Genomic DNA, 27,935 nt, shown 5'->3' on the forward strand with positions numbered 1-27,935 from the left:
CCTCGACAACTCAGTAGAATATCAGTAGAAAGACAAAATCAAAGTTTGAAGAAAGCCCCAACATCTTAGAATACGAGTACTTTATTGTCAATGTGTGAATGGCATAACTTTTTCAGGTGATTGATAAAATATGAGAACTAAAACCGGGTGTGTCATGTTGTCTGCAGGATATATCTCTTTCAAAAGGCATTGAGAACACATATATAGAATCCAAAGTGCATCATTCTGTTCCTTTTTGTTTTATTTCGTCCATATACACATTACACTATACATAAATAATTGCATTGTAAAAATGACTTGGTATTTACAAGTATAATATATTTCATATAATATATAAAACTTTATATTAAATCTAGGTAGATTATATTTGGGATAGTTGGTTGAGATAGCTGTCTGTGTGTGTGTGTGTGTCTGTGTGTGTGTGTGTGTGTGTATCTGTGTGTGTGTGTGTGTGTACACATATACCTGTGAGCACCTGTGTAAGTAAATACGTGTACTATTTCCCCGTCTGTCCATCCGTGTGTATGCCTGTCCATCCATCCCTCTGTCTGTCTTCTGTCTGTGTGCTATCTGTGGGTATTGAGCAACACCTCCACCCAGCAGGGGCAGGAGGTGACGAACTGTCTGGAGTAGCAGGGGCCCCAGCCCTTGGCGAAGCTGATCCTCACACTGTGGGGGTCATAGGGGCCCTCCAGCCCCACAGGGGGCTCCATGCCCTGCTGCAGGATCCAAGTGGACTTGTCATAGTCAAACACTTTGAGTGAGTAGCCAGGCATCACCCTCCTCACCGTCAGTCCCCTCACTGAGCTGGGCAGGTCCAGGGTGGGTGAGTGGACAAACACTGGGTGCTGGCTACGGTTGTAGATCCACACTCCGTCATGTTCTTGGCTCAGGACAATCCCGTAGCCGATTTTGCTGCGCGTTCGCTGGACACAGCTGCCCGTGCTGCTGCCACTACCGCCTCGGTGACTACGGTTGCCATGGTGACCGTCGCAGCGGTGACCGTTGCTAGCGTTGGCAACGGCGTTGAGTTGGCCCAGGCAGAGGCCCGTGCCCTGAGGTAGGTCGTAGAAGATGCTGAGCGAGGGCTCGTGGGCCGGGTAGAGGCGGCCGACCCGCGTCTGCTGTTCCCAGTAGGCTACGCTGCACCAGTGGGAACGCCGCCCACAGGAGGACGAGGAGCCCACGGAGGTACCGGGGGCTGAGAAGGAGAGAGAGAGACATTGTTATTGTTGTAACCCCATTCACTTTTCATGCCAATAAAGCTGATATGAATTATATTAATTTGTGGGGGAGGAAGAGAGTGAAAGTTACCCTGAATATCTGAACTAACTAAAGCTAGATTTACTACACTCACTAACTTCAAGTAAAGACATGTGTCCATTGACCAGACTGATAGACTTAGGAGAGAGACCAGACTGATAGACCTAGGAGAGGGACCAGACTGATAGACTTAGGAGAGAGACCAGACTGATAGACCGAGGAGAGGGACCAGACTGATAGACCGAGGAGAGGGACCAGACTGATAGACCGAGGAGAGGGACCAGACTGATAGACCTAGGAGAGGGACCAGACTGATAGACCGAGGAGAGAGACCAGACTGATAGACCGAGGAGAGGGACCAGACTGATAGACCAAGGAGAGGGACCAGACTGATAGACTGAGGAGAGAGACCAGACTGATAGACTGAGGAGAGAGACCAGACTGATAGACCGAGGAGAGGGACCAGACTGATAGACCGAGGAGAGAGACCAGACTGATAGACCGAGGAGAGGGACCAGACTGATAGACCGAGGAGAGAGACCTGACTGATTGACCGAGGAGAGAGACCTGACTGATAGACCTAGTAGAGGGACCAAGAGTGCGTGGTCACGGTTAGTGGATGGAAATGGAAACTGTAACATTTTCAACACAAAACAATCCTACTTACAAAAACAAAAACTCCTCAGCTTCTAGTAAGTTCCTCGTTCCTCGTTTCCCATGAGCCATTAGTAGTAAGTTCTAAAAACCCTGGAAAAACTGTCATCTTGACCGGCAATACCCCACTGCCCCTTCCTCCCCCTCCCCCTCTACACCCCTCCCCTCCGCATTCCAGACGGGTGAGCCCGTGTGGGAGAGCCCCCCCATTCCTCCATCTCATAGCCCCTATCCCCACGAGCTAAGAGAGAGAGGGAGAAAGAAAAAGAGAGCGAGAGAGACAGAGAGAGAGAAAGAAGGAGAGAGAAAGAAAGGGAGAGAGAGAGGGAAAGGGAGAGAGAGAGAGAAAGGGAGAGAGAGAGAGAAAGGGAGAGAGAGAGAGAGAGAGAGAGAGAGAGAGAGAGAGAGAGAGAGAGAAAGGGAGAGAGAGAGGGAAAGGGAGAGAGAAAGAAAGGGAGAGAGAAAGGGAGAGAGAGAGGGAAAGGGAGAGAGAGAGAAAGGGAGAGAGAGAGAGAGAGAGAAAGGGAGAGAGAGAGGGAAAGGGAGAGAGTGAGAGAGAAAGGGAGAGAGAGAGGGAAAGGGGGAGAGAGTGAGAGAGAAAGGGAGAGAGAAAGAAAGGAAGAGAAAGAAAGAAAGGGAGACAGAAAGGGAAAGAGAGAGGGAAAGGGAGAGAGAAAGAAAGGGAGAGAAAGAGAGGGAGAGAGAAAGAAAGGGAGAGAAAGAAAGAAAGGGAGAGAGAGAAAGGGAGAGAGAGAGGGAAAGGGAGAGAGAGAAAGGGAGAGAGAGAGGGAAAGGGAGAGAGAGAGAGAGAGAAAAGGAGGGAGAGAGAGAAAGGGAGAGAGAGACAGAGAGAGAGAGAAAGAGAGAGAGAAAAGGAGGGAGAGAGAGAAAGGGAGAGAGAGACAGAGAGAGAGAAAGAAAGGGAGGGAGAGAGAGTGAGAGAGGAGAAAGGGAGGGAGAGAAAGGGAGAGAGAGAGCGAGAGAGAGAGAAAAAGAGGAAGAGGGAGAGAAAAGGAGGGAGAGAGAGAAAGGGAGGGAGAGAAAGGGAGGGAGGTAGAGAGAGAGGGAGAGAGAAAAGGAGGGAGAGAAACAGAGAGAGAGCGAGAGAGAGAGAAAGGGAGGGTGAGAGAGAGAAAGGGAGAGAGAGAGAGAAAGGGAGAGAGCGAGAGAGAGAGAGAGAGAAAGGGAGGGAGAAAGAAAGGGAGAGAGAGAGAAAGGGAGAGAGAGAGAGAGAGAGGAAGGGAGAGAGAGAAAGGGAGAGAGAGCGAGAGAGGAAGGGAGAGAGAGAGAGCGAGAGAGAGAGAAAGGGAGAGAGAGAGAATCTCTCCGTGTATCCTGTTGGGAGAGGATGCAGAGAGCTGTGGGTTGGCAGCGCACTACATTGCTGCCTGCCATAAGATGAGGGACAGTGTCTGACAGACCAACCAACCTGCACATGTCCTCTATGCTTATTGTTATTGTTCAATGTATGGTTATTTTGACCCTTGGTTATTGTTGTTATTGTTGTCCTGTTGACAATTTGGATTCTTATTATTTTAATATTGTAAATATCCGAAGTAAGCTTCGGCAATATGTACATTGTTACATCATGCCAATACAGCAAACTGTATTTAATTTAATTAAGAGAGAGAGAGAGAGAGAGAGAGAGAGAGAGAGAGAGAGAGAGCAGAGGGGGAGGGATTATGCAGCATTCAGCTCCCTGACAACCTAGCGCGAGCCCGCGAACCCCTGACCCCCCAGCCCTCATGCTATCAGCTCACATTAACTCCCACACAGAGTGATGCCATTATTTTGCTCCAGAGACTCTATTGACACAGAGGATTTAAAGCCCATGCGCCTGTGGCCCCATTCCTTTCATACTCATGCTAGCCCCCATCTCTGGGGCCCTAATGGCCGCCCTCTTTCCTATTAACAAGCTGCTTTAAGGTGAAGCTGTGCAGAGAGATGCAGTGTGTGGAGCTGTACGTTTTCACTGTGGACATTTGACTTTTCCGTAGGTGGACATACTCTGTGTGCAAACTTTAACATGTGCAAACACACACACCGTTTTTCAAATTGCACTTCTCATCTGAGGCCCACGTGTGTCATTAGTGAATTCCAGCCTGGCAGCTCCTGCGGTCTGCACTTTTTACAGCTCCACAATAAGAGGGAACAGAACAGGCTGCTAGCAGGGAGCGGGATCAGACAGACGTTACACAGCCTGTACTCTTCTTCCCTGTAATAACACAGGTCAACTCATACAGGAGAATGGGGAAGGAGCACTATGGGAAATAGAAATGCATGTCTAAATGTCACGTATTTCTCCAGTCCCCTGCATGAACTGAAACAGTGCAAATCCTTCATTGGCATCAAACACACACAAGTGGGTTATATTGTCTCTTAACTATGCAACGTGTTCACAGTACAGCCATTCTCACTACCATTCATTTCACACAGGCTTTCTTTCAGGATATAGCTGTTCATCGTGTGCATTGAGGTCAGTGGATTTGTACAGGTGCTGTGCAGGTATATCTCTTATGTAGATTGATGTCATATGTGCTGTGTAACATTTCTGACCTAATCCAATGTAGAGATGTATTACACCTCATGTGCTCCCCTTTACCAGATAATATCTCATCACTAAGAGCTTGTGAGAGAGAGGGGGAGAGAGGGGGAAGAGAGGGGGAGAGAGGGGAAGAGAGGAGGAGAGAGGGGGAAGAGAGGGGGTGAGAGGGGAAGAGAGGGGGAGAGAGGGGAAGAGAGGGGGAGGAGAGGGGGAGAGAGGGGGAGAGAGGAGGAGAGAAGGGGATAGAGGGGGTGAGAGGGGGAGAGAGGGGAAGAGAGGGGGAGAGAGGGGAAGAGAGGGGGAGGAGAGGGGGAGAGAGGGGGAGAGGGAGGAAGAGAGGGGGAGAGAGGGGGAGAGAGGGGGAGAGAGGGGAAGAGAGGAGGAGGAGAGGGGGAGAGAGGGGGAGAGGGGGAGAGGGGGGAAAAGAGGGGGAGAGAGGGGGTGAGAGGGGGAGAGAGGGGGGAGAGAGGGGGAGAGAGGTGGAGAGAGGGGGAAGAGAAGAATGTAAACTTTCTGTGGAATTTAGAAAGGGGAGGGTACGAACTAAAGGTTATCAATTTGTTTAGTTATGGCTTCAAGAACAAAAAGTGATGTGTGTGTGTGTGTGTGTGTGTGTGTGTGTGTGTGTGTGTGTGTGTGTGTGTGTGTGTGTGTGTGTGTGTGTGTGTGTGTGTGTGTGTGTGTGTGTGTGTGTGTGTGTGTGTGTGTGTGTGTGTGTGTGTGTGTGTGTGTGTCTGTGTGTGTGTGTGTGTGTGTGTGTGTGTGTGTGTGTGTGTGTGTGTGTGTGCGCACGCGCACATGTTTCCTTCAGGATGTCAGAGTATTTATTATTCATCATTGTTTTGGCTAACCTGAGCCTTGTGCGTTAAACTGAACTTTTCAGTTAGATTTTCTATAGTTCTCTCTGATCAGTTTCAGTTAGATTTTCTATAGTTCTCTCTGATCAGTTTCAGTTAGATTTTCTATAGTTCTCTCTGATTAGTTTCAGTTAGATTTTCTATAGTTGTCTCTGATCAGTTTCAGTTAGATTTTCTATAGTTCTCTCTGATCAGTTTCAGTTAGATTTTCTATAGTTCTCTCTGATCAGTTTCAGTTAGATTTTCTATGGTTCTCTCTGATCAGTATCAGTTAGATTTTCTATAGTTCTCTCTGATCAGTTTCAGTTAGATTTTCTATAGTTCTCTCTGATCAGTTTCAGTTAGATTTTCTATAGTTCTCTCTGATCAGTTTCAGTTAGATTTTCTATAGTTCTCTCTGATCAGTTTCAGTTAGATTTTCTATAGTTCTCTCTGATCAGTTTCAGTTAGATTTTCTATAGTTCTCTCTGATCAGTTTCAGTTAGATTTTCTATAGTTCTCTCTGATCAGTATCAGTTAGATTTTCTATAGTTCTCTCTGATCAGTATCAGTTAGATTTTCTATAGTTCTCTCTGATCAGTTTCAGTTAGATTTTCTATAGTTCTCTCTGATCAGTTTCAGTTAGATTTTCTATAGTTCTCTCTGATCAGTTTCAGTTAGATTTTCTATAGTTCTCTCTGATCAGTTTCAGTTAGATTTTCTATAGTTCTCTCTGATCAGTATCAGTTAGATTTTCTATAGTTCTCTCCGATCAGTATCAGTTAGATTTTCTATAGTTCTCTCTGATCAGTATCAGTTAGATTTTCTATAGTTCTCTCTGATCAGTTTCAGTTGGATTTTCTATAGTTCTCTCTGATCAGTTTCAGTTAGATTTTCTATAGTTCTCTCTGATCAGTTTCAGTTAGATATTCTATAGTTCTCTCTGATCAGTTTCATTTGGATTTTCTATAGTTCTCTCTGATCAGTTTCAGTTAGATTTTCTATAGTTCTCTCTGATCAGTTTCAGTTAGATTTTCTATAGTTCTCTCTGATCAGTTTCAGTTAGATTTTCTATAGTTCTCTCTGATCAGTATCAGTTAGATTTTCTATAGTTCTCTCCGATCAGTATCAGTTAGATTTTCTATAGTTCTCTCTGATCAGTATCAGTTAGATTTTCTATAGTTCTCTCTGATCAGTTTCAGTTGGATTTTCTATAGTTCTCTCTGATCAGTTTCAGTTAGATTTTCTATAGTTCTCTCTGATCAGTTTCAGTTAGATATTCTATAGTTCTCTCTGATCAGTTTCATTTGGATTTTCTATAGTTCTATCTGATCAGTTTCAGTTAGATTTTCTATAGTTCTCTCTGATCAGTTTCAGTTGGATTTTCTATAGTTCTCTCTGATCAGTTTCAGTTAGATATTCTATAGATCTCTCTGATCAGTTTCATTTGGATTTTCTATAGTTCTCTCTGATCAGTTTCAGTTAGATTTTCTATAGTTCTCTCTGATCAGTTTCAGTTAGATTTTCTATAGTTCTCTCTGATCAGTATCAGTTAGATTTTCTATAGTTCTCTCCGATCAGTATCAGTTAGATTTTCTATAGTTCTCTCTGATCAGTATCAGTTAGATTTTCTATAGTTCTCTCTGATCAGTTTCAGTTGGATTTTCTATAGTTCTCTCTGATCAGTTTCAGTTAGATTTTCTATAGTTCTCTCTGATCAGTTTCAGTTAGATATTCTATAGTTCTCTCTGATCAGTTTCATTTGGATTTTCTATAGTTCTATCTGATCAGTTTCAGTTAGATTTTCTATAGTTCTCTCTGATCAGTTTCAGTTGGATTTTCTATAGTTCTCTCTGATCAGTTTCAGTTAGATATTCTATAGATCTCTCTGATCAGTTTCATTTGGATTTTCTATAGTTCTCTCTGATCAGTTTCAGTCTAAGTTCCATGAATTAGGGCAGGACCAATAATTATGGTATAATCTGATATAGTATTATTCTTATGTCATATCATATCAAATCATATCACTGAACAAACTGAGACATTACAGAATGTATATTGATTTCAATGTTATATAGAATAACAGCTGTAGATTATGCCTTGTTATCATGTCCTTAGTGGCTAGAGAGAGAGAGAGAGAGAGAGAGAGACAGAGGGGTGAGGGCGAGACAGAAAGAGAGGGGGACACAGAGAAAGAGAGAGAGAGGGAGGGACAGAGAGAGGGAGACAGAGAGTGAGAGACAGAGAGAGAGGGGGGACACAGAGAAAGAGAGAGAGAGGGAGGGACAGAGAGAGTGAGAGACAGAGAGAGTGAGAGAGAGAGACAGAGAGAATCTGGCAGCAATTACAGTGTTCTGCAACCATTTAACCCAACCACCCTTTAACAGCTCTGTTTACCAATTAGATAAGTAGCTTTTGTTATTGCATTTTCAAAATCACCCTCTCTTAGTGCCAATCTGACAGACACACCCCAAACACCATCACCCTTCTCTCCTTGTCTCTCCGTTTCACCCTCCAAGGTATGAGAACCAGAGAGATGTCATGGTGGTCAACATGTAGTTGATTTTGATGTACGTCTGTTTGATGTCCTTGTGATGTACTATTCTTCAAACCCATTGGAAGTCATCCTATTTCTGCTGTTTACTGAACACTGCGAAACATTTAGTCCACCATTTTGAAACTAGTCATTTACTAAAGGATATTATCAGATAAACTGTCCATTGTGCTGATATACCTTCAATTCCCATGAATGAATGGACAACAAGCGCTGATGAACATGTTAAAACAGATGATTAATAAGTAGGAGGTTTTCCTGGTTGGATCAAGTGGCAGGTAAAACTCCTCTTATGAGGCTCGTGCACGAAGACGTGAGACTAAAGAAGTACCACTCCAAGTTCAGAGGTCAGACAAGTCGTTTCCTGCCGGCTCCCCACAGGCTCCTGAACCTCAGTCTCTAACCACCGCAGTACCAACATGGACATTTCTTCTCCTTTCTTTCTCTCTCTCTCTCTTTCTTTCTTTCTCTTTCTTTCTTTCACTCTCTCTCTCTTTCCTTCTTTCTTTCTTTCTCTCTCTCTCTCTTTCTGTCATTCTCTCTGTCTTTCTCTCTCTCTCTCTCTCTCTCATAGTTTCACCCACCACACCATCTCTCTCTCTCTTTCTCTCTCTCTCCCTCTTTCTGTCATTCTCTCTGTCTTTCTCTCTCTCTCCCTCTTTCTTTCCTTCTTTCTTTCTTTCACTCTCTCTCTCTTTCCTTCTTTCTTTCTTTCACTCTCTCTCCCTTTCCTTCTTTATTTCTTTCTCTCTCTCTCTTTCTGTCGTTCTCTCTGTCTCTCTCTCTCTCTCTCTGTCTTTCTCTCTCTCTCTCTTTCTTTCTCTCTTTCTATCTATCTTTCTATCCATACTGGATAAATGAACTCCCAGTTTTGCAGCTAGCTCTGACTGTGTAGGAAACTCCTGCCAACCTCCACCAGCACGGAGGGAAAAAAAGAGAGGGAGGGAGCGAGAGAGAGAGAGAGAGAGAGGGAGAGACAGAGAGAACGACAGAAAGAGAGAGAAAGATTGAGAGAGAGGGAGCAAGCAACAGAGATTGAGAGAGAGGGAGTGAGAGAGCGAGAGAGAGTGACAGAGATTGAGAGAGCAACAGAGATTGAGAGAGAGAGAGAGAGAGAGAGAGAGAGAGACAGAGAGAGAGAGAGAGAGAGACAGGGAGAGAGAGAGAGAGAGAGAGAGAGAGAGAGAGAGAGAGACAGAGAGAGAGAGAGAGAGAGAGAGAGAGAGAGAGAGAGAGAGAGAGAGAGAGAGAGAGAGAGAGAGAGAGAGAGAGAGAGAGAGAGAGAGAGAGAGAGGGAGCAAGCAACAGAGATTGAGAGACCCTGCCAACCATAGCCAGCACCAAAAATAAAAAAAAAGTGGGAGAGACTTGAGAGTGAGAGAGAAAAAGAGACTGGGGGAGGGAGGGAGACCCATGTCTCTCATCCTGTGCCAAGGATTAGATTCCCCTCCAGTTATTAGACTCTTCCACTGCGCTGACAGAGAAGAGGGGGAGAAGGGGGGGAGCGAGGGAACCAGGGACGACAGGGGAGGATAGAATTCAGCCACCGACAACAACCTTGACAAACCCAGCCTCTCCATTATTTATGACTGGGCATTCAAGAGATGTTTCATTCAATTAAAGTTCCTCGAATTTCAGAAAGGCTCGAAAATCTAAAATATCCTACACCCTCCCGGCACCCCTGCCTGGCAGTCTAGTGGTACGGCCCGGACCTGTGTTTTTGGAGACAACTATCATTACAGGGCAACTTCCATCTAGCAGGGCCACATTTAGGTTGGAGTCTGGGATATCTCTACCATCAGAAGACTGTATCATCAGCCAGACAACACAGACTACAACAGGGCCTGCTGGCCGCCAGTCAGTTGTGCTTGTGATTTTTTTGTTCATTGGAAAATGCATTCAAGCAGAAGATTGAGAGAGTTATGGCAACAAGGCACACTCAGTGCTCTCTCTGTGTGTAGCCTCTGTACGGTGTGGGTCATTATGGATCTATGTAAAGATGGGTGGACTAGAGCACATTCAACGTCATATCTGCTGAATCATCCTTCCTTCTTTCCTCAGAAGTGGATTTCTAACAAAAAGGGACACAGCTAGACATTCACTTCAACCAATCACTGAAGAGAAAACACAAGACTTGGTGTGAACAAGTGAGGGCAGGGAAGGAACAGCGTTCCCGTTAAGACTGGTGGGCAGGAGGAGGGTTATTAGTCCTACAGTATGTATGACAGTAGTCTTTAGAAAATGAGGACAGAAAGCAGACAGTTTCGTCTGTTTTCTCTACTTTAACATCAAAGTGTACTGAGGAGAGGGCAGAGCAAACAGAGAGGCTCAACTCCTCTATGTAGCCTGAGGAACACACACTCCATCTACAACAGAATGAATACAATGACTAGAACGATACGTCTCTAGTTGTATGAATGGGGAAGGACCAATATGTCATACTGTGTTACAGCCAATCATGTCACTGAACAGGCTGAGGGCCCGGGGGGTTGGGCAGGGGGACAGGCTGAGGGCCAGGGGGGTTGGGCAGGGGGACAGGCTGAGGGCCTGGGGGGTTGGGCAGGGGGACAGGCTGAGGGCCAGGGGGGTTGAGCAGGAGGACAGGCTGAGGGCCACGGGGGTTGAGCAGGGTGACAGGCTGAGGGCCAGGGGGGTTGGGCAGGGGGACAGGCTGAGGGCCAGGGGGGTTGAGCAGGGGGACAGGCTGAAGGCCAGGGGGGTTGGGCAGGGGGCCAGGGCAGGGGGACAGGCTGAGGGCCAGGGGGGTTGGGCAGGGGGACAGGCTGAGACCCTACACATTCCTGGACAAGCCCCCTTCCCTAACACGTCCTACTCTGGTCAGTTAAGGGGAGGGGTCGGACATCTCACAGTCCCTCTCACATGGTTTTCAGTTAGACTCAAAACGAAAGTAAGGGCCTGTCCAGAAACAACCTCTAAAGCAGGGGTGTCAAACTCATTTTGCCCCGGGGGCAGCATTTGGCCTTCAACAAGGTCTGGAGGGCCGCACTGAAAATGGGTATTATTTCCTCGCCGCCAAACATAGTCCTCTAGTCATCGTTTTGGGGAATTCCCAATGTTCCCTGACTGTTTATCTTTCGTTTGGCCGATTATTAACGAGCTGGACACAGACAAGATACTGTATGAATGTCGGTGCAGTATCATTTGGTCAAGTACGACTTTACAGGATAGTCCATGAGGCTCACTAATGGATGTGGTTTCAGATGAATCACTTGGAGACACGACCTTCATTGAAAGCTCTGGGTGTCACAGTAAGTTACAGTCAGAGATTAATGGAGCTGTGGTGAGGAGAGGAGCCTCTGTTTAACTACTATACCCACCTATCCATCTGGCCCAGGCATGAGAAACTCCTACACCCACCTATCCATCTGGCCCAGGCATGAGAAACTCCTACACCCACCTATCCATCTGGCCCAGGCATGAGAAACTCCTACACCCACCTATCCATCTGGCCAAGGCATGAGAAACTCCTACACCCACCTATCCATCTGGCCCAGGCATGAGAAACTCCTACACCCACCTATCCATCTGGCCCAGGCATGAGAAACTCCTACACCCACCTATCCATCTGGCCCAGGCATGAGAAACTCCTACACCCACCTATCCATCTGGCCCAGGCATGAGAAACTCCTACACCCACCTATCCATCTGGCCAAGGCATGAGAAACTCCTACACCCACCTATCCATCTGGCTCAGGCATGAGAAACTCCTACACCCACCTATCCATCTGGCCAAGGCATGAGAAACTCCTACACCCACCTATCCATCTGGCCCAGGCATGAGAAACTCCTACACTCACCTATCCATCTGGCCCAGGCATAAGAAACTCCTACACCCACCTATCCATCTGGCCAAGGCATGAGAAACTCCTACACCCACCTATCCATCTGGCCCAGGCATGAGAAACTCCTACACCCACCTATCCATCTGGCCCAGGCATGAGAAACTCCTACACCCACCTATCCATCTGGCCCAGGCATGAGAAACTCCTACACCCACCTATCCATCTGGCCCAGGCATGAGAAACTCCTACACCCACCTATCCATCTGGCCCAGGCATGAGAAACTCCTACACCCACCTATCCATCTGGCCCAGGCATGAGAAAAATGGCTCCTGTCAGCGTGATGTCTCAAGTAGCCTCTTTCCATCACATCATGCAGCGCAGGAACACACACACACACTGACGAAAGCAATCACACGCATAAGCAGACACACACAAACACACACACACCGCCCCGTATGTCTCTAGGGCGCAAACACACACAGTCAACTCAACAACAACACGGCGAGCTAGTATTTCCTTAAACAAGGCAAACAGAACTTCTCTCAAACAAACCGAACTTAACCAACCGTTCCTGCAAAAAGCACACGCGACAATTTCCAACATTTCATAAAGTCATTGCCTGTCAACATCTGCAAATAATCTTTAGGTTCAACAGCATGGCAGGCTTCCATTAGGCAAATTGCGAGTTGGCAAAAACTCTGACGGAACGATGGAAAGCCACAGCCAGTCCTGTAATTTAAACCGTATTTTAAATTGCGACAGCCTGACTACATGGAGGGAGGAGAGCGGGAGAGAGAAGGAGGGAGACAGAGAGAGAGAGAGGGAGAGAGAGAGAGAGAGAGGGGGAGAGAGAGAAGGAGGGAGACAGAGAGAGAGAGACAGAGAGAGAGAGAGAGAGAGAGAGAGAGAGAGAGAGAGAGAGAGAGCGAGAGAGAGGAGAGAGAGAGAGAGGGAGAGAGAGAGAGGGGGAGAGAGAGAGAGGGGAAGAGAGAGAAGGTGGTAGAGAGAGAGACAGAGAGAGAGAGAGATAGAGAAAGGGGGAGAGAGAGAGAGAGAGAGAGAGGGGGAGAGAGAGAGAGAGAGAGAGAGAGAGAGAGAGAGAGAGAGAGAGAGAGAGCGAGACTGAGTAAGGGTAGTAACGTACAGAGAAATGGAGAGAGAGAGAGAGAGAGAGAGAGAGAGAGAGAGAGAGAGAGTGTTTTTTACATGTGCCATGTAAGAAAGCTAACGTTTCAGTTCCTTGCTCAGAACATGAGAACATATGAAAGCTTGTGGTTCCTTTTAACATGAGTCTTCAATATTCCCAGGTAAGAAGTTTTAGGTTGTAGTTAATATAGGAATTATAGGACTATTTCTCTCTATACCATCTGTATTTCATTAACCTTTGACTATTGGATGTTCTTATAGGCACTTTAGTATTGCCAGTGCTACAGTATAACTTCCGTCCCTCTCCTCGCTCCTACCTGGGCTCGAACCAGGAACACATCGACAACAGCCACTCTCGAAGCAGCGTTACCCATGCAGGGCAAGGGGTATAACTACTCCAACTCTCAGAGCGAGTAACGTTTGAAACGTTATTAGCGCGCACCCCGCTAACTAGCTAGCCATTTCACATTGGTTACAGCAGCCTCATCTCGGGAGTTGATAGACTTGAAGTCATAAACAGCTAATGGCAAACGCAGTGAAGTGCTGTTTGATTGAATGCTTACGAGCCTGCTGCTGCCTACATCGCTCAGTCAGACTGCCCTGTCAAATCATAGACTTAATTATAACATGATAACACACACAAATACGTGCCTTGGGTCATTAATATGGTCAAATCCGGAAACTATCATCTCGACTTTCAGTGAAATACGGAACGTTCCGTATTTTATCTAACGGGTGGCATCCATAAGTCTAAATATTGCTGTTACATTGCACAACCTTCAATGTTATGTCATAATTACGTAAAATTCTGGCAAATGAGGCGGCCCAAACTGTTGCATATACACTGACTCTGCGTAAAATGAACGCAAGAGAAGTGACACAATTTCACCTGGTTAATTTTGCCTGTTAACCTGGATTTATTTTAGCTAAATATGCATGTTTAAAAATATATACTTCTGTGTATTGATTTTAAGAAAGGCATTGATGTTCATGGTTAGGTATACGTTGGAGCAACGATACACACCGCATCGATTATATGCAACGCAGGACATGCTAGATAAACTAGTAATATCATCAACCATGTGTAGTTAACTAGTGATTATGATTGATTGATTGATTGTTTTTTATAAGATATGTTTAATGCTAGCTAGCAACGTACCTTGGCTTACTGCATTCGCGTAACAGGCAGTCTCCTCGTGGAGTGCAATGAGAGGCAGGTGGTTAGAGTGTTGGACTAGTTAACTGTAAGGTTGCAAGATTGAGCTGACAAGGTGAAAATCTGTCGTTCTGCCCCTGAACGAGGCAGTTAACCCACTGTTCCTAGGCCGTCATTGAAAATAAGAATGTGTTCTTAACTGACTTGCCTAGTTAAATAAATATTAAATAAAGGTGTACATTTTTATTTATTTAAATCAGCCAAATCGGTGTCCAAAATACAGATTTCCGATTGTTCTGAAAACTTGTAATCGGCCCTAATTAATCGTCTATTCCGATTAATCGGTCGACCTCTAGTAGTAACATACAGAGAAATGGAGAAAACATGAGAGATAGAGAACTAAATGCAACATGACACACCAAACCAGGATCCCCACTTCCTGTCTGTTGACCTCAAAACTCACTAATTGTCTTGTAGCTTCCAGACTTCCTACACTACACTGGAGAGGAGAGGTCTTACAGGCGATTTCACAAGCTCACCATTGCGGGTTTTTAATCAAGTTTTTAACTGTTTTTCCATTGCTTTGTGAAATTCACCAATGTGCTTCTTCGACAAAAAAACAGCAAATGCCAAACGGTCGCTTGGAAACACTGAGAATCACTACCAATGGAAGTCTGTCTGGCAGGTTGTTCATAGAATGACATGACATCATAAAGGTGGACACATCTATATGCTGTGACCAATCTAAAATGGCTTCCTTTCCTCACCATCTTCAGGGCGGCAGGTAGCCTGGTGGTTAGAGTGTTGGGCCAGTTACCGGAAGGATGCTGGATTGAATCCCTGAGCTGACAAGGTAATGATCAGTTGTTCTGAACAAGGCAGTTATAAACCACTGTTCCCGGTAGGCCATCATTGTAAATAATAATTTGTTTCTTGACTGACTTGCCTAGTTAAAAAAAAGGTAACATTTCTTGGACCACTGCTAGGTAAAAGGACTGGATAGATTTCAGCCATACTGCTTTCACCTATCAAATCCTTTTAAATCAGTGTTTGAAGAGTGAAAGGCATCTGCTTCCAGTTGTAAAGACCCCCTGTAGTGGCGCTAGTCTAAAGGTAGTGGAAAGCAGCAGTGAGCCAGAGCTCTGCTGCTAGCTCTGGACCTATGTGCTCCCAGTGAAAAAGAGCCGCCATGGAAAATATTTGAGGAAATGGCAAGTGGTTAATGGACCAGCTCTTAATGTTGAATTCCATACTCTAATGTGTCTCAGTCATGCATAAGAGGAAGTGTTGTACGCATGCCAGGGACCACGCTATCGCTTCAGGTCAAAGGGACCCCGCTATCGCTTCAGGTCAAAGGGACAACGCTATCGCTTCAGGTCAAAGGGACCCCGCTATCACTTCAGGTCAAAGGGACCCCGCTATCACTTCAGGTCAAAGAGACAAAGCTATCGCTTCAGGTCAAAGAGACAAAGCTATCGCTTCAGGTCAAAGAGACAAAGCTATCGCTTCAGGTCAAAGAGACAAAGCTATCGCTTCAGGTCAAAGAGACAAAGCTATCGCTTCAGGTCAAAGATACAAAGCTATCGCTTCAGGTCAAAGGGACCCCGCTATCGCTTCAGGTCAAAGAGACAACGCTGTCGCTTCATGTCAAAGAGACAAAGCTATTGCTTCAGGTCAAAGAGACAAAGCTATCGCTTCAGGTCAAAGAGACAAAGCTATCGCTTCAGGTCAAAGGGACAACGCTATCGCTTCAGGTCAAAGAGACAAAGCTATCGCTTCAGGTCAAAGGGACAACGCTATCGCTTCAGGTCAAAGGGGCAAAGCTATCGCTTCAGGTCAAAAGAGACAAAGCTATCGCTTCAGGTCAAAAAGACAACGCTATCGCTTCAGGTCAAAGGGGCAAAGCTATCGCTTCAGGTCAAAGGGACAACGCTATCGCTTCAGGTCAAAGGGGCAAAGCTATCGCTTCAGGTCAAAGAGACAAAGCTATCGCTTCAGGTCAAAGAGACAAAGCTATCGCTTCAGGTCAAAGGGGCAAAGCTATCGCTTCCGGTCAAAGGGGCAAAGCTATCGCTTCAGGTCAAAGGGACAACGCTATCGCTTCAGGTCAAAGGGACAACGCTATCGCTTCAGGTCAAAGGGGCAAAGCTATCGCTTCAGGTCAAAGATACAAAGCTATCGCTTCAGGTCAAAGGGACCCCGCTATCGCTTCAGGTCAAAGAGACAAAGCTATTGCTTCAGGTCAAAGAGACAAAGCTATCGCTTCAGGTCAAAGAGACAAAGCTATCGCTTCAGGTCAAAGGGACAACGCTATCGCTTCAGGTCAAAGAGACAAAGCTATCGCTTCAGGTCAAAGGGACAACGCTATCGCTTCAGGTCAAAGGGGCAAAGCTATCGCTTCAGGTCAAAGAGACAAAGCTATCGCTTCAGGTCAAAGAGACAAAGCTATCGCTTCAGGTCAAAGAGACAAAGCTATCGCTTCAGGTCAAAGGGGCAAAGCTATCGCTTCCGGTCAAAGGGGCAAAGCTATCGCTTCAGGTCAAAGGGACAACGCTATCGCTTCAGGTCAAAGGGACAACGCTATCGCTTCAGGTCAAAGGGGCAAAGCTATCGCTTCAGGTCAAAGAGACAAAGCTATCGCTTCAGGTCAAAGAGACAAAGCTATCGCTTCAGGTCAAAGAGACAAAGCTATCGCTTCAGGTCAAAGGGGCAAAGCTATCGCTTCCGGTCAAAGGGGCAAAGCTATCGCTTCAGGTCAAAGGGACAACGCTATCGCTTCAGGTCAAAGGGACAACGCTATCGCTTCAGGTCAAAGGGGCAAAGCTATCGCTTCAGGTCAAAGAGACAAAGCTATCGCTTCAGGTCAAAGGGACAACGCTATCGCTTCAGGTCAAAGAGACAAAGCTATCGCTTCAGGTCAAAGAGACAAAGCTATCGCTTCCGGTCAAAGGGGCAAAGCTATCGCTTCAGGTCAAAGGGACAACGCTATCGCTTCAGGTCAAAGGGACAACGCTATCGCTTCAGGTCAAAGGGGCAAAGCTATCGCTTCAGGTCAAAGAGACAAAGCTATCGCTTCAGGTCAAAGGGACAACGCTATCGCTTCAGGTCAAAGCTATCGCTTCAGGTCAAAGGGGCAAAGCTATCGCTTCAGATCAAAGGGGCAAAGCTATCGCTTCAGGTCAAAGGGGCAAAGCTATCGCTTCAGGTCAAAGGGACAACGCTATCGCTTCAGGTCAAAGGGACAAAGCTATCGCTTCAGGTCAAAGGGGCAAAGCTATCGCTTCAGGTCAAAAGAGACAAAGCTATCGCTTCAGTTCAAAGGGACAACGCTATCGCTTCAGGTCAAAGGGGCAAAGCTATCGCTTCAGGTCAAAGGGACAACGCTATCGCTTCAGGTCAAAGGGGCAAAGCTATCGCTTCAGGTCAAAGAGACAAAGCTATCGCTTCAGGTCAAAGAGACAAAGCTATCGCTTCAGGTCAAAGGGGCAAAGCTATCGCTTCCGGTCAAAGGGGCAAAGCTATCGCTTCAGGTCAAAGGGGCAAAGCTATCGCTTCCGGTCAAAGGGGCAAAGCTATCGCTTCAGGTCAAAGGGACAACGCTATCGCTTCAGGTCAAAGGGACAACGCTATCGCTTCAGGTCAAAGGGGCAAAGATATCGCTTCAGGTCAAAGAGACAAAGCTATCGCTTCAGGTCAAAGGGACAACGCTATCGCTTCAGGTCAAAGAGACAAAGCTATCGCTTCAGGTCAAAGGGGCAAAGCTATCGCTTCCGGTCAAAGGGGAAAAGCTATCGCTTCAGGTCAAAGGGACAACGCTATCGCTTCAGGTCAAAGGGACAACGCTATCGCTTCAGGTCAAAGGGGCAAAGCTATCGCTTCAGGTCAAAGAGACAAAGCTATCGCTTCAGGTCAAAGGGACAACGCTATCGCTTCAGGTCAAAGGGGCAAAGCTATCGCTTCAGGTCAAAGGGGCAAAGATATCGCTTCAGGTCAAAGAGACAAAGCTATCGCTTCAGGTCAAAGGGACAACGCTATCGCTTCAGGTCAAAGAGACAAAGCTATCGCTTCAGGTCAAAGGGGCAAAGCTATCGCTTCAGGTCAAAGAGACAAAGCTATCGCTTCAGGTCAAAGGGACAACGCTATCGCTTCAGGTCAAAGGGGCAAAGCTATCGCTTCAGATCAAAGGGGCAAAGCTATCGCTTCAGGTCAAAGGGGCAAAGCTATCGCTTCAGGTAAAAGGGACAACGCTATTGCTTCAGGTCAAAGGGGCAAAGCTATCGCTTCAGGTCAAAGGGACAACGCTATCGCTTCAGGTCAAAGGGACAACGCTATTGCTTCAGGTCAAAGGGACAACGCTATCGCTTCAGGTCAAACAGAGAACCCTGGGATGGGAAGAATAATGTTTCTGTAGGGACCCTCGAGGGTCCCAGACACTTTAGTATGCTGGTTTTAGTATGTAGTAGTACATTTTCATCTTTGACTTCTAATCAGAGATTAATTGATACCAGGGAGTTCAGGTATGGATCCATTAAGTGGCAGCTAAAACCAGACTATGGGCTTTAAAGACTTGAATTGTGCAGCCCTGGTGTGGCTGGAAATGTAGCTGAGAATGTAGCGCGTCAGTCACAGCATAGAAAACACACACACGGATTTCTACAAAACCTCGTCCTGACGGCGATACGTTCGAACACGTATCACCTGTAACTCTCGACCACCCCCTCCTCCCCACCATCCTCTCCTTGTTTCTGAAACACTCTGCACCCCCCTCTTCTCTTCCCAGCATTCCAGTGCCGTGCCCCCACAGTCAAAGGGCCAATTCATGGCCTGGCGAGGCTACAAGAGCAGACAGGGGCTCTGAAGCAGGATGTTGTTTGACTGATTCCTCCTCGCACCGCTTAAACCAACAAGCCGCAAAAAATATGATTTGGGAGGGTGGGCAAAGAGGAAGTGGGTCCACTCACCTAACCTCAAGACTAGAGTGCAACTCATACCCAGTCTCATTACTGTAAAGCAGCTAGCTTGGATCCAGGATAGGATCCAGGATAGGTCAGAACAGTACGGGAAGCTCATGCAGCATAATTACCTTGAACTATCTGGGCTTTGTGTAGGTCAGTGGATAATATAGAGAGGAGGCAAGGAGAGGAAGCCAGTTCATTTTTAGATGTAGCTAGTTAGACACGTTATCTCTCAATGCAATACCACCAGCAAAGGAATCTCTCTTTTACGCTCTTACACTTTGAAGAAGCAACACGCAACAAATATAGTTACCTTAGTGAATCAACATCAAACGGTCCTACCCTGATAATCTGCCTGATCTTACATGGTCCCCCATTACCTTCGGTAGGAAAAAGGGTTGAGCTGGTATGCTTTGCTTATGCCTCTAGTCTCCACATCAAGTTCAATAGATCTCTTCCTTGATAGTGTTCTTGTGTAGAGTGCTGAGTTAGCCTGTGTCCTGGTAGAACCCCTATGAGAGTCCTCAGCGCCGATGTTATCTCCACCAAGTCATTCAGACAGACATTCCTGAGCGTCTCACACAAGGCATTGCCCTGGCTTTCCCATGAATGAGGCCTTAACGACAAACAGGCCTGTGACACGCGGTCTACCCCTGTGTTATTTACAGACCTTAGACCGAAGGTAGAGATAGCTCGCTCGCTAGCTGGCCCCCTAAAAGCCCTAAAAGCTTCCAGTTGACATTTCTATTTGTAAAGCAAGGGACATTTTGTCGTGTGTTTTCAGGTTACGTGATGGAATGATAAAGGTCTGTGTAGAATGTATGCACCACACCCTGTCTGCTCCAAGGCCTTCACAACAACTGTTTTAAGATGAATAAAGAGAAGATATCATAGATTATTCAACCAAATGCAACCATTCTTTTTTTTACACCTTAAATCACAACCTTTTGTGAATGTAGTCTGAACTGATCATTTGTAAAGTATAAAGAGAAATTATTTCACAATAATCTAATCCATACAGATAAACTAAACTGAGGCTGAATTTAAAAAAGAAGAAGTTCTGAATAGGTTGATTTCATTTGACCTTTAAACGTTGAGGAATGAAAACATTTGTGTGCCTGCTGCACTCCTTCCTTATTCCCCCTCCTGTCATTTGATCCAGCCTGGGGGGCGGGGCAGTGAAGGGACCACACAGACGACCTTTGGTAAATTGATCTTTCCATTTCCACTCAACTCTCCTGGCCAACAATAGGAGAAGCCCTCCCTTAGTTATCTCTGGGTCACTGGCTCTGTGTGCCTGCTACAAATTACAACCAACATCAACATTGTGGATTGACAGGACTGAATGCACTCACTTTGAATCAGAAATGTTAACCTCTCCCTCTCCCCCAAAAACTCCACTTTCAGCAGATTCAGAAGGAAGCTAAAAGTGTTGGAGTTTGTAGAAGCAACAGTAGCTAGGGAATGTGCCATCATTCCTGTAAACAGTAACAAGAGAACAAAACATTTGGGGAGTAAAGAGTTTGGGAACGACACACAACACACTAACTAACTGAACGACTATGGGGGCTCATGGCGGGGCTTTCAGGGCTGTTTTGATTGGCTATGAACAAACAGTCGGCTCAAGATAGGTTGGACATAACGCTAGTTCACCTTTCAACACCCCACGAGCTGGGCAGGGGAGTTTGATGGAGTGAGTCTGCGGTCTCTCTCCGCACTACAAGGACCCCCAGCGTAAACAAACAGGACTCGAGTTTCAACCAGAGGGGACTGTTTCCTGCTTCAGCCAGCCCTGCTAGCCAGCCCCCCAAAGCCCCTCTTACCAGAGCTCTGCTCCACTCTGCTTTACAAAATGCCAACCCCCTTCCACTGCTCAATTACCCAGAGGAATGGAGGGATTTGAGGGAAGAGAGAGGGAGTGGGAGAGGGGGATGGGGAGAGGGAGAGAGAGGGAGAGGGGGATGGGGAGAGAGAGGGAGTAGGAGAGGGGGATGGGGAGAGAGTGGGAGAGGGAGAGAGTGGGAGAAGGAGAAAAAGTGAGAGAGAAGGGAAGGGAGAGGGAAAGAGAGGGAGGGAGGGAGGGAGGGAGGGAGAGAGAGAGAGAGGGAAGACAGAGAGAGAGAGAGAGCGAAAGACAGAGAGAGAGAGAGAGAGAGGGGGGGAGCAGAGAGAGAAAGAGAGAGAGAGGGGGGGGGGCAGACAGAGAGAGAGAGAGAGAGAGGGGGGGGGGGGGGGGGCAGAGAGATAGAGAGAGAGAGACGGGGGGGCAGACAGAGAGAGAGAGAGGGGGGGGGGGGGGCAGAGAGAGAGAGAGAGAACATAGCTACATTGCTGTGGCATCTAGATTGTAGGAGACCCCCTCCATCCGACTTTCACAATAGGAGCATTATGTGGCCCTCTCTTTGGTTGGTCTTAATAGGCTTTCAACAGAGGGAGTAAAGCACAACATGATAACTTCATTAACTGCAGAGTTTGCCCATTTATGCAAACATACATATGGGGGGGCCAATATACCTTAGGCTAGGGGTGTGTGTTTGGGCTGCCATACTCAAGACTAACTGTTAACCCTTTCTAGTTTTGGAGGTGAACTGATGTCCGATAACAAAATCCACATAGGCAGGCGATGAAACGTGGGCGAACTCGAGTGAAATGAATTTCAGAAATATGCTGTTGCTTCAGCATACAATGTTACTGGTTGCGGTGACTTTTTGTGGGACTTTTTAAAGAGGAGAGTAAAATGATCATGGAAGTATTGCGGAGACCCCTGATGTCAGGTCTCCTCATCTGGACCTCATTTCCATAGATGGCAACAAGAAGCTCAGCTGCTTATGTTGTGAGTGCTTGTCTGGTCGCTGATGATGTGTCAGTGAAAAGCAATATGTGGGCCAGTTCTAGTATTGACAGTAGACCAGTTTCCCAACATGGTTCTATATTTTCTTATCACCTGGAGTAACTTTCTTTGTCAATAACATGAGCATGTCCTTGAAAACATGTACAGTGGTCGACAACTGGCAAGGCCAATAAATAACAAGCAACCCCACCTCATAAACAAGGAATTCTGGGAATTGGGTTTCCACTTTCCAGCCCCCATGCTCCTTGTCCGCATTGACCCTGATTTATGGCTCATAGCGGGTTGATACTTGCATACTATACTCCTCTTTACATTTACGGGAGGGGGGGGGGGGGCTACTCCCGTGTTCAATACTCCTCTTTACCTTTAGGGGGGAGGGGGGCACTCCCGTGTTCTATACTCCTCTTTACCTTTAGGGGGGGGCACTCCCGTGTTCTATACTCCTCTTTACCTTTAGGGGGGACACTCCCGTGTTCTACACTCCTCTTTACATTTACAGGAGGGGGGGCTACTCCCGTGTTCTATACTCCTCTTTACCTTTAGGGGGGGCACTCCCGTGTTCTATACTCCTCTTTACCTTTACAGGAGGGGGGGGGGGGGGGGGGGGGGGCTACTCCTGTGTTCTATACTCCTCTTTACATTTAGGGGGGGGGGGGGGGGGCTACTCCCGTGTTCTATACTCCTCTTTACATTTACGGGAGAGGGGGGGGGCTACTCCCGTGTTCTATACTCCTCTTTACATTTAGGGGGGGGGGGGGGGGGGGCTACTCCCGTGTTCTATACTCCTCTTTACATTTACGGGAGGGGGGGGGGCACTCCCGTGTTCTATACTCCTCTTTACCTTTAGGGGGGCCCTACTCCCGTGTTCTATACTCCTCTTTACCTTTAGGGGGGGGGGGGGGGGGGGGCTACTCACGTGTTCTATACTCCTCTTTACATTTACGGGAGGGGGGGGCACTCCCTGTGTTCTATACTCCTCTTTACCTTTAGGGGGGGGGGGGGGGGGGGGGGGCTACTCACGTGTTCTATACTCCTCTTTACCTTTAGGGGGGACTGCTCCTGTGTTCTATACTCCTCTTTACCTTTAGGGGGGGGGGGGGGGGGTGGAACTACTCCCATGTTCTATACTCCTCTTAACCTTTAGGGGGGGCCCTACTCCAGTGTTCAATACTCCTCTTTACCTTTAGGGGGGCCCTACTCCCGTGTTCTATACTCCTCTTTACCTTTAGGGGGGGGGGGGGGCTACTCCCGTGTTCTATACTCCTCTTAACCTTTAGGGGGGGCCCTACTCCAGTGTTCAATACTCCTCTTAGCCTTTAGGGGGGGGCACTACTCCAGTGTTCAACACTCCTCTTTGCCTTTAGGGTGCTCATACTAAAAATAACTAGGTTGTTTGCTTTCAGGGCAGGCACACCGTAGCAAAATGTTTTGCGACAGGAAACCAGAAACAATCATTTCTTATTGGTCAATTTCAGTCAGTCCCTCCCTGTTTCAGTGTAGTTTCTTCCATTTGGAGCCTAAATGAACACAGTAGATAATGAAAGGAAAAGCATCATCCCTCTAATGGCTCCGATACAATGATTTATTTAACCAAAGTTTGGACAGCTAAGCTGTGTTCATCAGGGTTTTATCTGAATACAAACATGATTAATGCATGGCAGATGTACTCATACCCCTATCAGATCTCTCTATCAGTAACACGCTGCTTCCCTATGTGATCAGAATCATTGGTTAGGAGTGAACTCCACAAACAATAGTGCACAGCACAGCACCAACCAAACTAGACGTGAAGTAAAATCATATACTCTACTACTGTATTCCAACATTATATTAACCAACAATAAAACCCCATCCCAAACAAACAATAAAGGAATGAAATAAGGGAATTTTGTGTTAAACTATGTCACTCTTTCTATCAATGGACTGTACGCTAAATCAATAGCCCCCAATGCTAATGTTGGCCTAGCATTCCGTGGTAATAAGGAAGCTGGTTGACAGTAGCGTCTCACCTGAGAAGAGTCTTGGCGCGACGTCGGGGGAGTGGGGGGCCACAGTTTCAGTGTACGACAGTGTTGAAAGTGTTGAATCTGATAGTTCTGCAAAGGACAGAACATGACAGGGGAGTGAAATCCGGAGCTCCATGGAAAACCATTGTAACCATAGACTTCGGCGTTAACTACTGTCCAGAGAGCGTTGTGTTGTGGTCCTACTATAACGCCATGTTCTGAGGAACAGAGAGGTTGTGAGGAGAATACAAGATGATTTTGAAGCAGGAGAAGGCATGTGAAAGCAGGAATAATGTACTGGCACATGACTAACTTTGAGGTAAAGACCCTACATTTCAGCATAACACTTTATTTTCCAGCACAGAAAATAACTTTGATTTTGATTTTTTTAACCTTTATTTAACTAGGCAAGTCAGTTAAGAATAAATTCTTATTTACAATGACAGCCTTCCCTGGCCAAACCCGGACGATTCTGTGAAAATTGTGCGCCGCCCTATGAGACTCCGAATCATGGCCAGATGTGAAACAGCCTGGAATCAAACCAGGGACTGTAGTGACGTCTCTTGCACTGAGATGCAGCGCCTTAGACCACTACACCAGTCAGGAGACAATGGTATTTATTTTCATTTAACTAGGCAAGTCAGTTAAGAACAAACACCGGCCAAACCCGGACCACACTGGGCCAATTGTGCACTGCCCTATGGGACTCCCAATCATGGCCGGATGTGATGCAGCCTGGAATCAAACCAGGGACTGTAGTGACACATCCTGCACTGAGATGCAGCGCCTAAGACCACTACACCACTTGGGCACCCATGGTATATATTTTTATTTAACCTTTATTTAACTAGGCAAGTCAGTTAAGGACAAATTCTTATTTACAATGACGGCCTACACCGGCCAAACCCGGACAACGCTGGGCCATTTGTGAGCCGCCCTATGGGCCTCACAATCACGGCCGGTTGTGATACAGCCTGGATGAAGTGGGAACAAGATGGAATTACTTTTAGTTTTTAACAACTATATAAATGTTATATTAATAAATATATAATTACTTTTAAAAGACAAAACAAAACTGTGCTGGGAAGTAAAATGCTACCAAAACTCCATTACTGTGAAACCCCTTGTGAATTTAGCAGATATCTCTGTGGCTTACTGTTGCTGAGGGGGGGCATGACTGTTGCTGAGGGGGGGGGCATGACTGTTGCTTCCTGACTTACCCAGTGGCTTGTGTTCATCTGAGGGAGATAGTCGTGAGTAGGGGGGTGGTGGTGATTCTGAAACACAAAATATGTGTCTTAGATGCTTGGTACTGCGTAGAAGTACATAGTTAGGTATCAGAGAATAATCTGTTACTATATGAAATCATAAATAACATGGATTACTGGGAAAACACAGACAACAATCTGCATATGTCAGTAAAAAAGAAGCAGTTGATGGTTGAATGGGCAGATCAACTTACAATTATTCAGACAGAATGTAGAATAAAAGATGAGACCTTCACACCTCTGTTGAATAAGCACTTCCAACCGTTCATAACTAAAAACGTAATTACATCACATATAAAATGTTTTCAGGTCCTAACTAAACGGCTATAAATAAAGAACACAAAAGAAAAGTAGGCTACATGTTGTCAAAGGGCATTTTCCGTACATAAAACCAAGAAAGCTAATGGCGACCTGTCGAAATAGTTGTCTGGGACAAAGAAACAGTCCATGGGAACGGAGTGGATATAATGGCTGCGGGTTCTTTAAGAGTGGAGGCAGTAATTGCTGGAGTACTCAGTCAGTGAGATACCCAGCTAGTCAGCCTGGCGCCAGCAGTATGCAAACTGTATATTATCACCACTCCTTCACCTAAATAGCAAGAGGGGGACCTCCTAGGGAAGGAAAAAGAGCCTTTCAAAGCGCTACTTCAGAGCGATCTTCAAATGGATAACGTAAAAACTAAACAAATGAATATAATCGATATCATGAACTAAAACATAAAGGAATGTGTTGTTGAGTACTTAGCAGAGAAAAGATTTGCTGCAAAGACATTATAACTCAAGCTCTCCCTTTCCCTCTAGCTCTGTGTGAGTGTGTGTACAGGGTTGTTTTTGAGGGAGACTATACTAGCTACACTTCCAACAGTTGGAATTCAGTTGCTGTAATCATACAATTCGCTAGAAAATGTTAACTCCCGCGCATTGGCTAAGCAACCAAATATTTACAACAATGCGCATCAACAAAACTTCAAGGGTACAAGTATGTTTCACTTAATCTCCAGAGAAGTATAACCCTAAATTATTATTAATTGGCTTTGTGACTGTATAACGCGTTTTAATTTCACCTGGCCAATTTCTAAGGCAGCCTGGCCTTCTAATGAGTCCCATCTTTCACCATCCTCCAGACTTCAGGTAGAATGTGGGCCTACCCTTTTGGCATCGCTATTGGCACGCAGTGCTTGGTTATCACGTTTGAAAAGCATCTATACGTGTAGCCTCACTATGCGCACTTGTGCGTAAACCTATCTAAAAAATAGACCCTTTCAATTTATACAGATTTGATTTGTGTAGAAGGGGGTAAAAGTGTGTGATTGTAACCAATCTCAGATGTCCTACCTGGCCCACACAAGAGACTGTAGTGATAGGGGTTACAGCACACCGTTTCGCTGCTGTCCAATGCCCGGAAGCTTTGACAGTGGCACAGCGCTTTGAGTTGTGTCGAGTGGTGTAGGTCAGTCCATCGGTAGAGTTTACAGAGCAGAAATGGGGGAGATGTCGAGTGGCCACCTAAACGCAGCTCCGTCTGGGGTACCAGAACACAGTCACTGGGCATCCCTCCTTTCGACTCCACCGCCTCCAACAAGGCATCCAGAGATTTCTCCTTGAGTCTTTTCAAAAGAGCATAGGTAACGTTCTTGAGTTCTTGCTCCGCCACCGAGCCAATATTCCCCTCCCGTCCCGTGAGGATACCTCCATCGCGGGGACTAGAGTTTCGAATACCCCGGGTCATGACGGGGCTCCGAGGTCTAGGATCCCGGTCTCGAAACAAACAGCAAGTAACCGTTCTACTGTCATTCTCGTGTTCTGGCTGAGAGCCTCGGTGATGAGGGACGGGGACACACATGGCATCCCCCTGACCATGGTCCGAATTGTCCCCCGGCGCCGACTCTGCGCTGTCCGTGAGGTCTGTGTTGCACACTTCGTCGAAAGTTCCCAGAGATGGCGAGGCACGGGTCACCGACCCGAGCTCCGTTTTGGGTATTTTTTCTGGGTTACTGCCACACGAACCGTCCCGAAACTCCTCGCTTCGTTTGCTTCTCCCATCTCCCCCGTCTCTGTCTGGGACTAAACGGCTTCTCCAGAGTCGCCGTATAAGACCTGAGCGTTTCGACCTGAACATACGACAATTTAAACAGTTTTGGATGTGTCGTATTGTTCCCGTCCAGGTCTGTGAGGATTCCACATTGATTTATGGTCTCCGCACAACATTAATGTTTTGTAAACGGCGCGCACTACATGCGCAACCGGGGGTCGTAGATTTATGACTAACTTGCAGCATTAGAATGTAATTTACGGTTGTATGTTGCATTAAACAAAGTCAAATGTAACGAGATTACACAACAAAACAGAATGCGACATACATGCATTTACTGGTCTGTTATATCCTACAACCATATAGTCTACCAACTCAATGAAAACGGTTTGTCTTTACAGAGGCAACACAATTCCCCAAAACTATGTTCCGAGCAGCAATTCATAGGCTATACCATAATTATTCCTCCAATAACTACACTATAGCTACCACATGAAACGACAGCAAAATAGTTCGGTTTTTGTCTTGGACTTTGAGCAGCCTTGGTTAAATCCTTCGCTTGAGAATCCTTCTGACGGCACATCGATGGAGTTGCTTCACCACGAAATAATCCCAAATAATCCTTGCCGCATTCAGATTCCAATGTTATTTTCCACCGTAGTGTAGAATAATCCGTTTGCAACCCCGAAATAAAAAGTTTACATTGAGTTTTTATGCTGCTCAAACATACGGATGCAGATGTAGCTACTCCGATTCAAGACTCAGGAGTGGTTTAAATGAAAACTTGAATTACTTTGCTGCCAGTCTCACTCTCTGCTATTCTTTTCGGATACACTCGCCCGTACACACACGGGGGCCCCAGGAAA

The 27,935-nt window shown here is 46.4% G+C and overlaps 1 protein-coding gene across 2 annotated transcripts; it reads right to left on the bottom strand.

Annotated features, from left to right (window-relative positions):
• Window positions 1-505: 505 nt before the first annotated feature.
• Window positions 506-27,935, bottom strand: LOC139385153 (mothers against decapentaplegic homolog 6-like). 2 transcript variants are annotated; one of them, XM_071130236.1, is made up of 4 exons: window positions 26,373-27,935; window positions 24,991-25,047; window positions 23,774-23,860; window positions 506-1,201 (listed from the first exon to the last, which is right to left on the bottom strand). In XM_071130236.1, exons 1-4 carry the CDS (start codon window positions 27,154-27,156, stop codon window positions 567-569), a joined length of 1,563 nt encoding a protein of 520 aa, XP_070986337.1. In that variant the 5' UTR covers window positions 27,157-27,935; the 3' UTR covers window positions 506-566. The 2 variants fall into 2 exon arrangements, with proteins under 2 accessions (XP_070986337.1, XP_070986338.1); XM_071130237.1 differs by lacking the exon at window positions 23,774-23,860.

The sequence above is a fragment of the Oncorhynchus clarkii genome, chromosome 26, assembly GCF_045791955.1.
Source record: "Oncorhynchus clarkii lewisi isolate Uvic-CL-2024 chromosome 26, UVic_Ocla_1.0, whole genome shotgun sequence".
Taxonomy (NCBI): domain Eukaryota; kingdom Metazoa; phylum Chordata; class Actinopteri; order Salmoniformes; family Salmonidae; genus Oncorhynchus; species Oncorhynchus clarkii.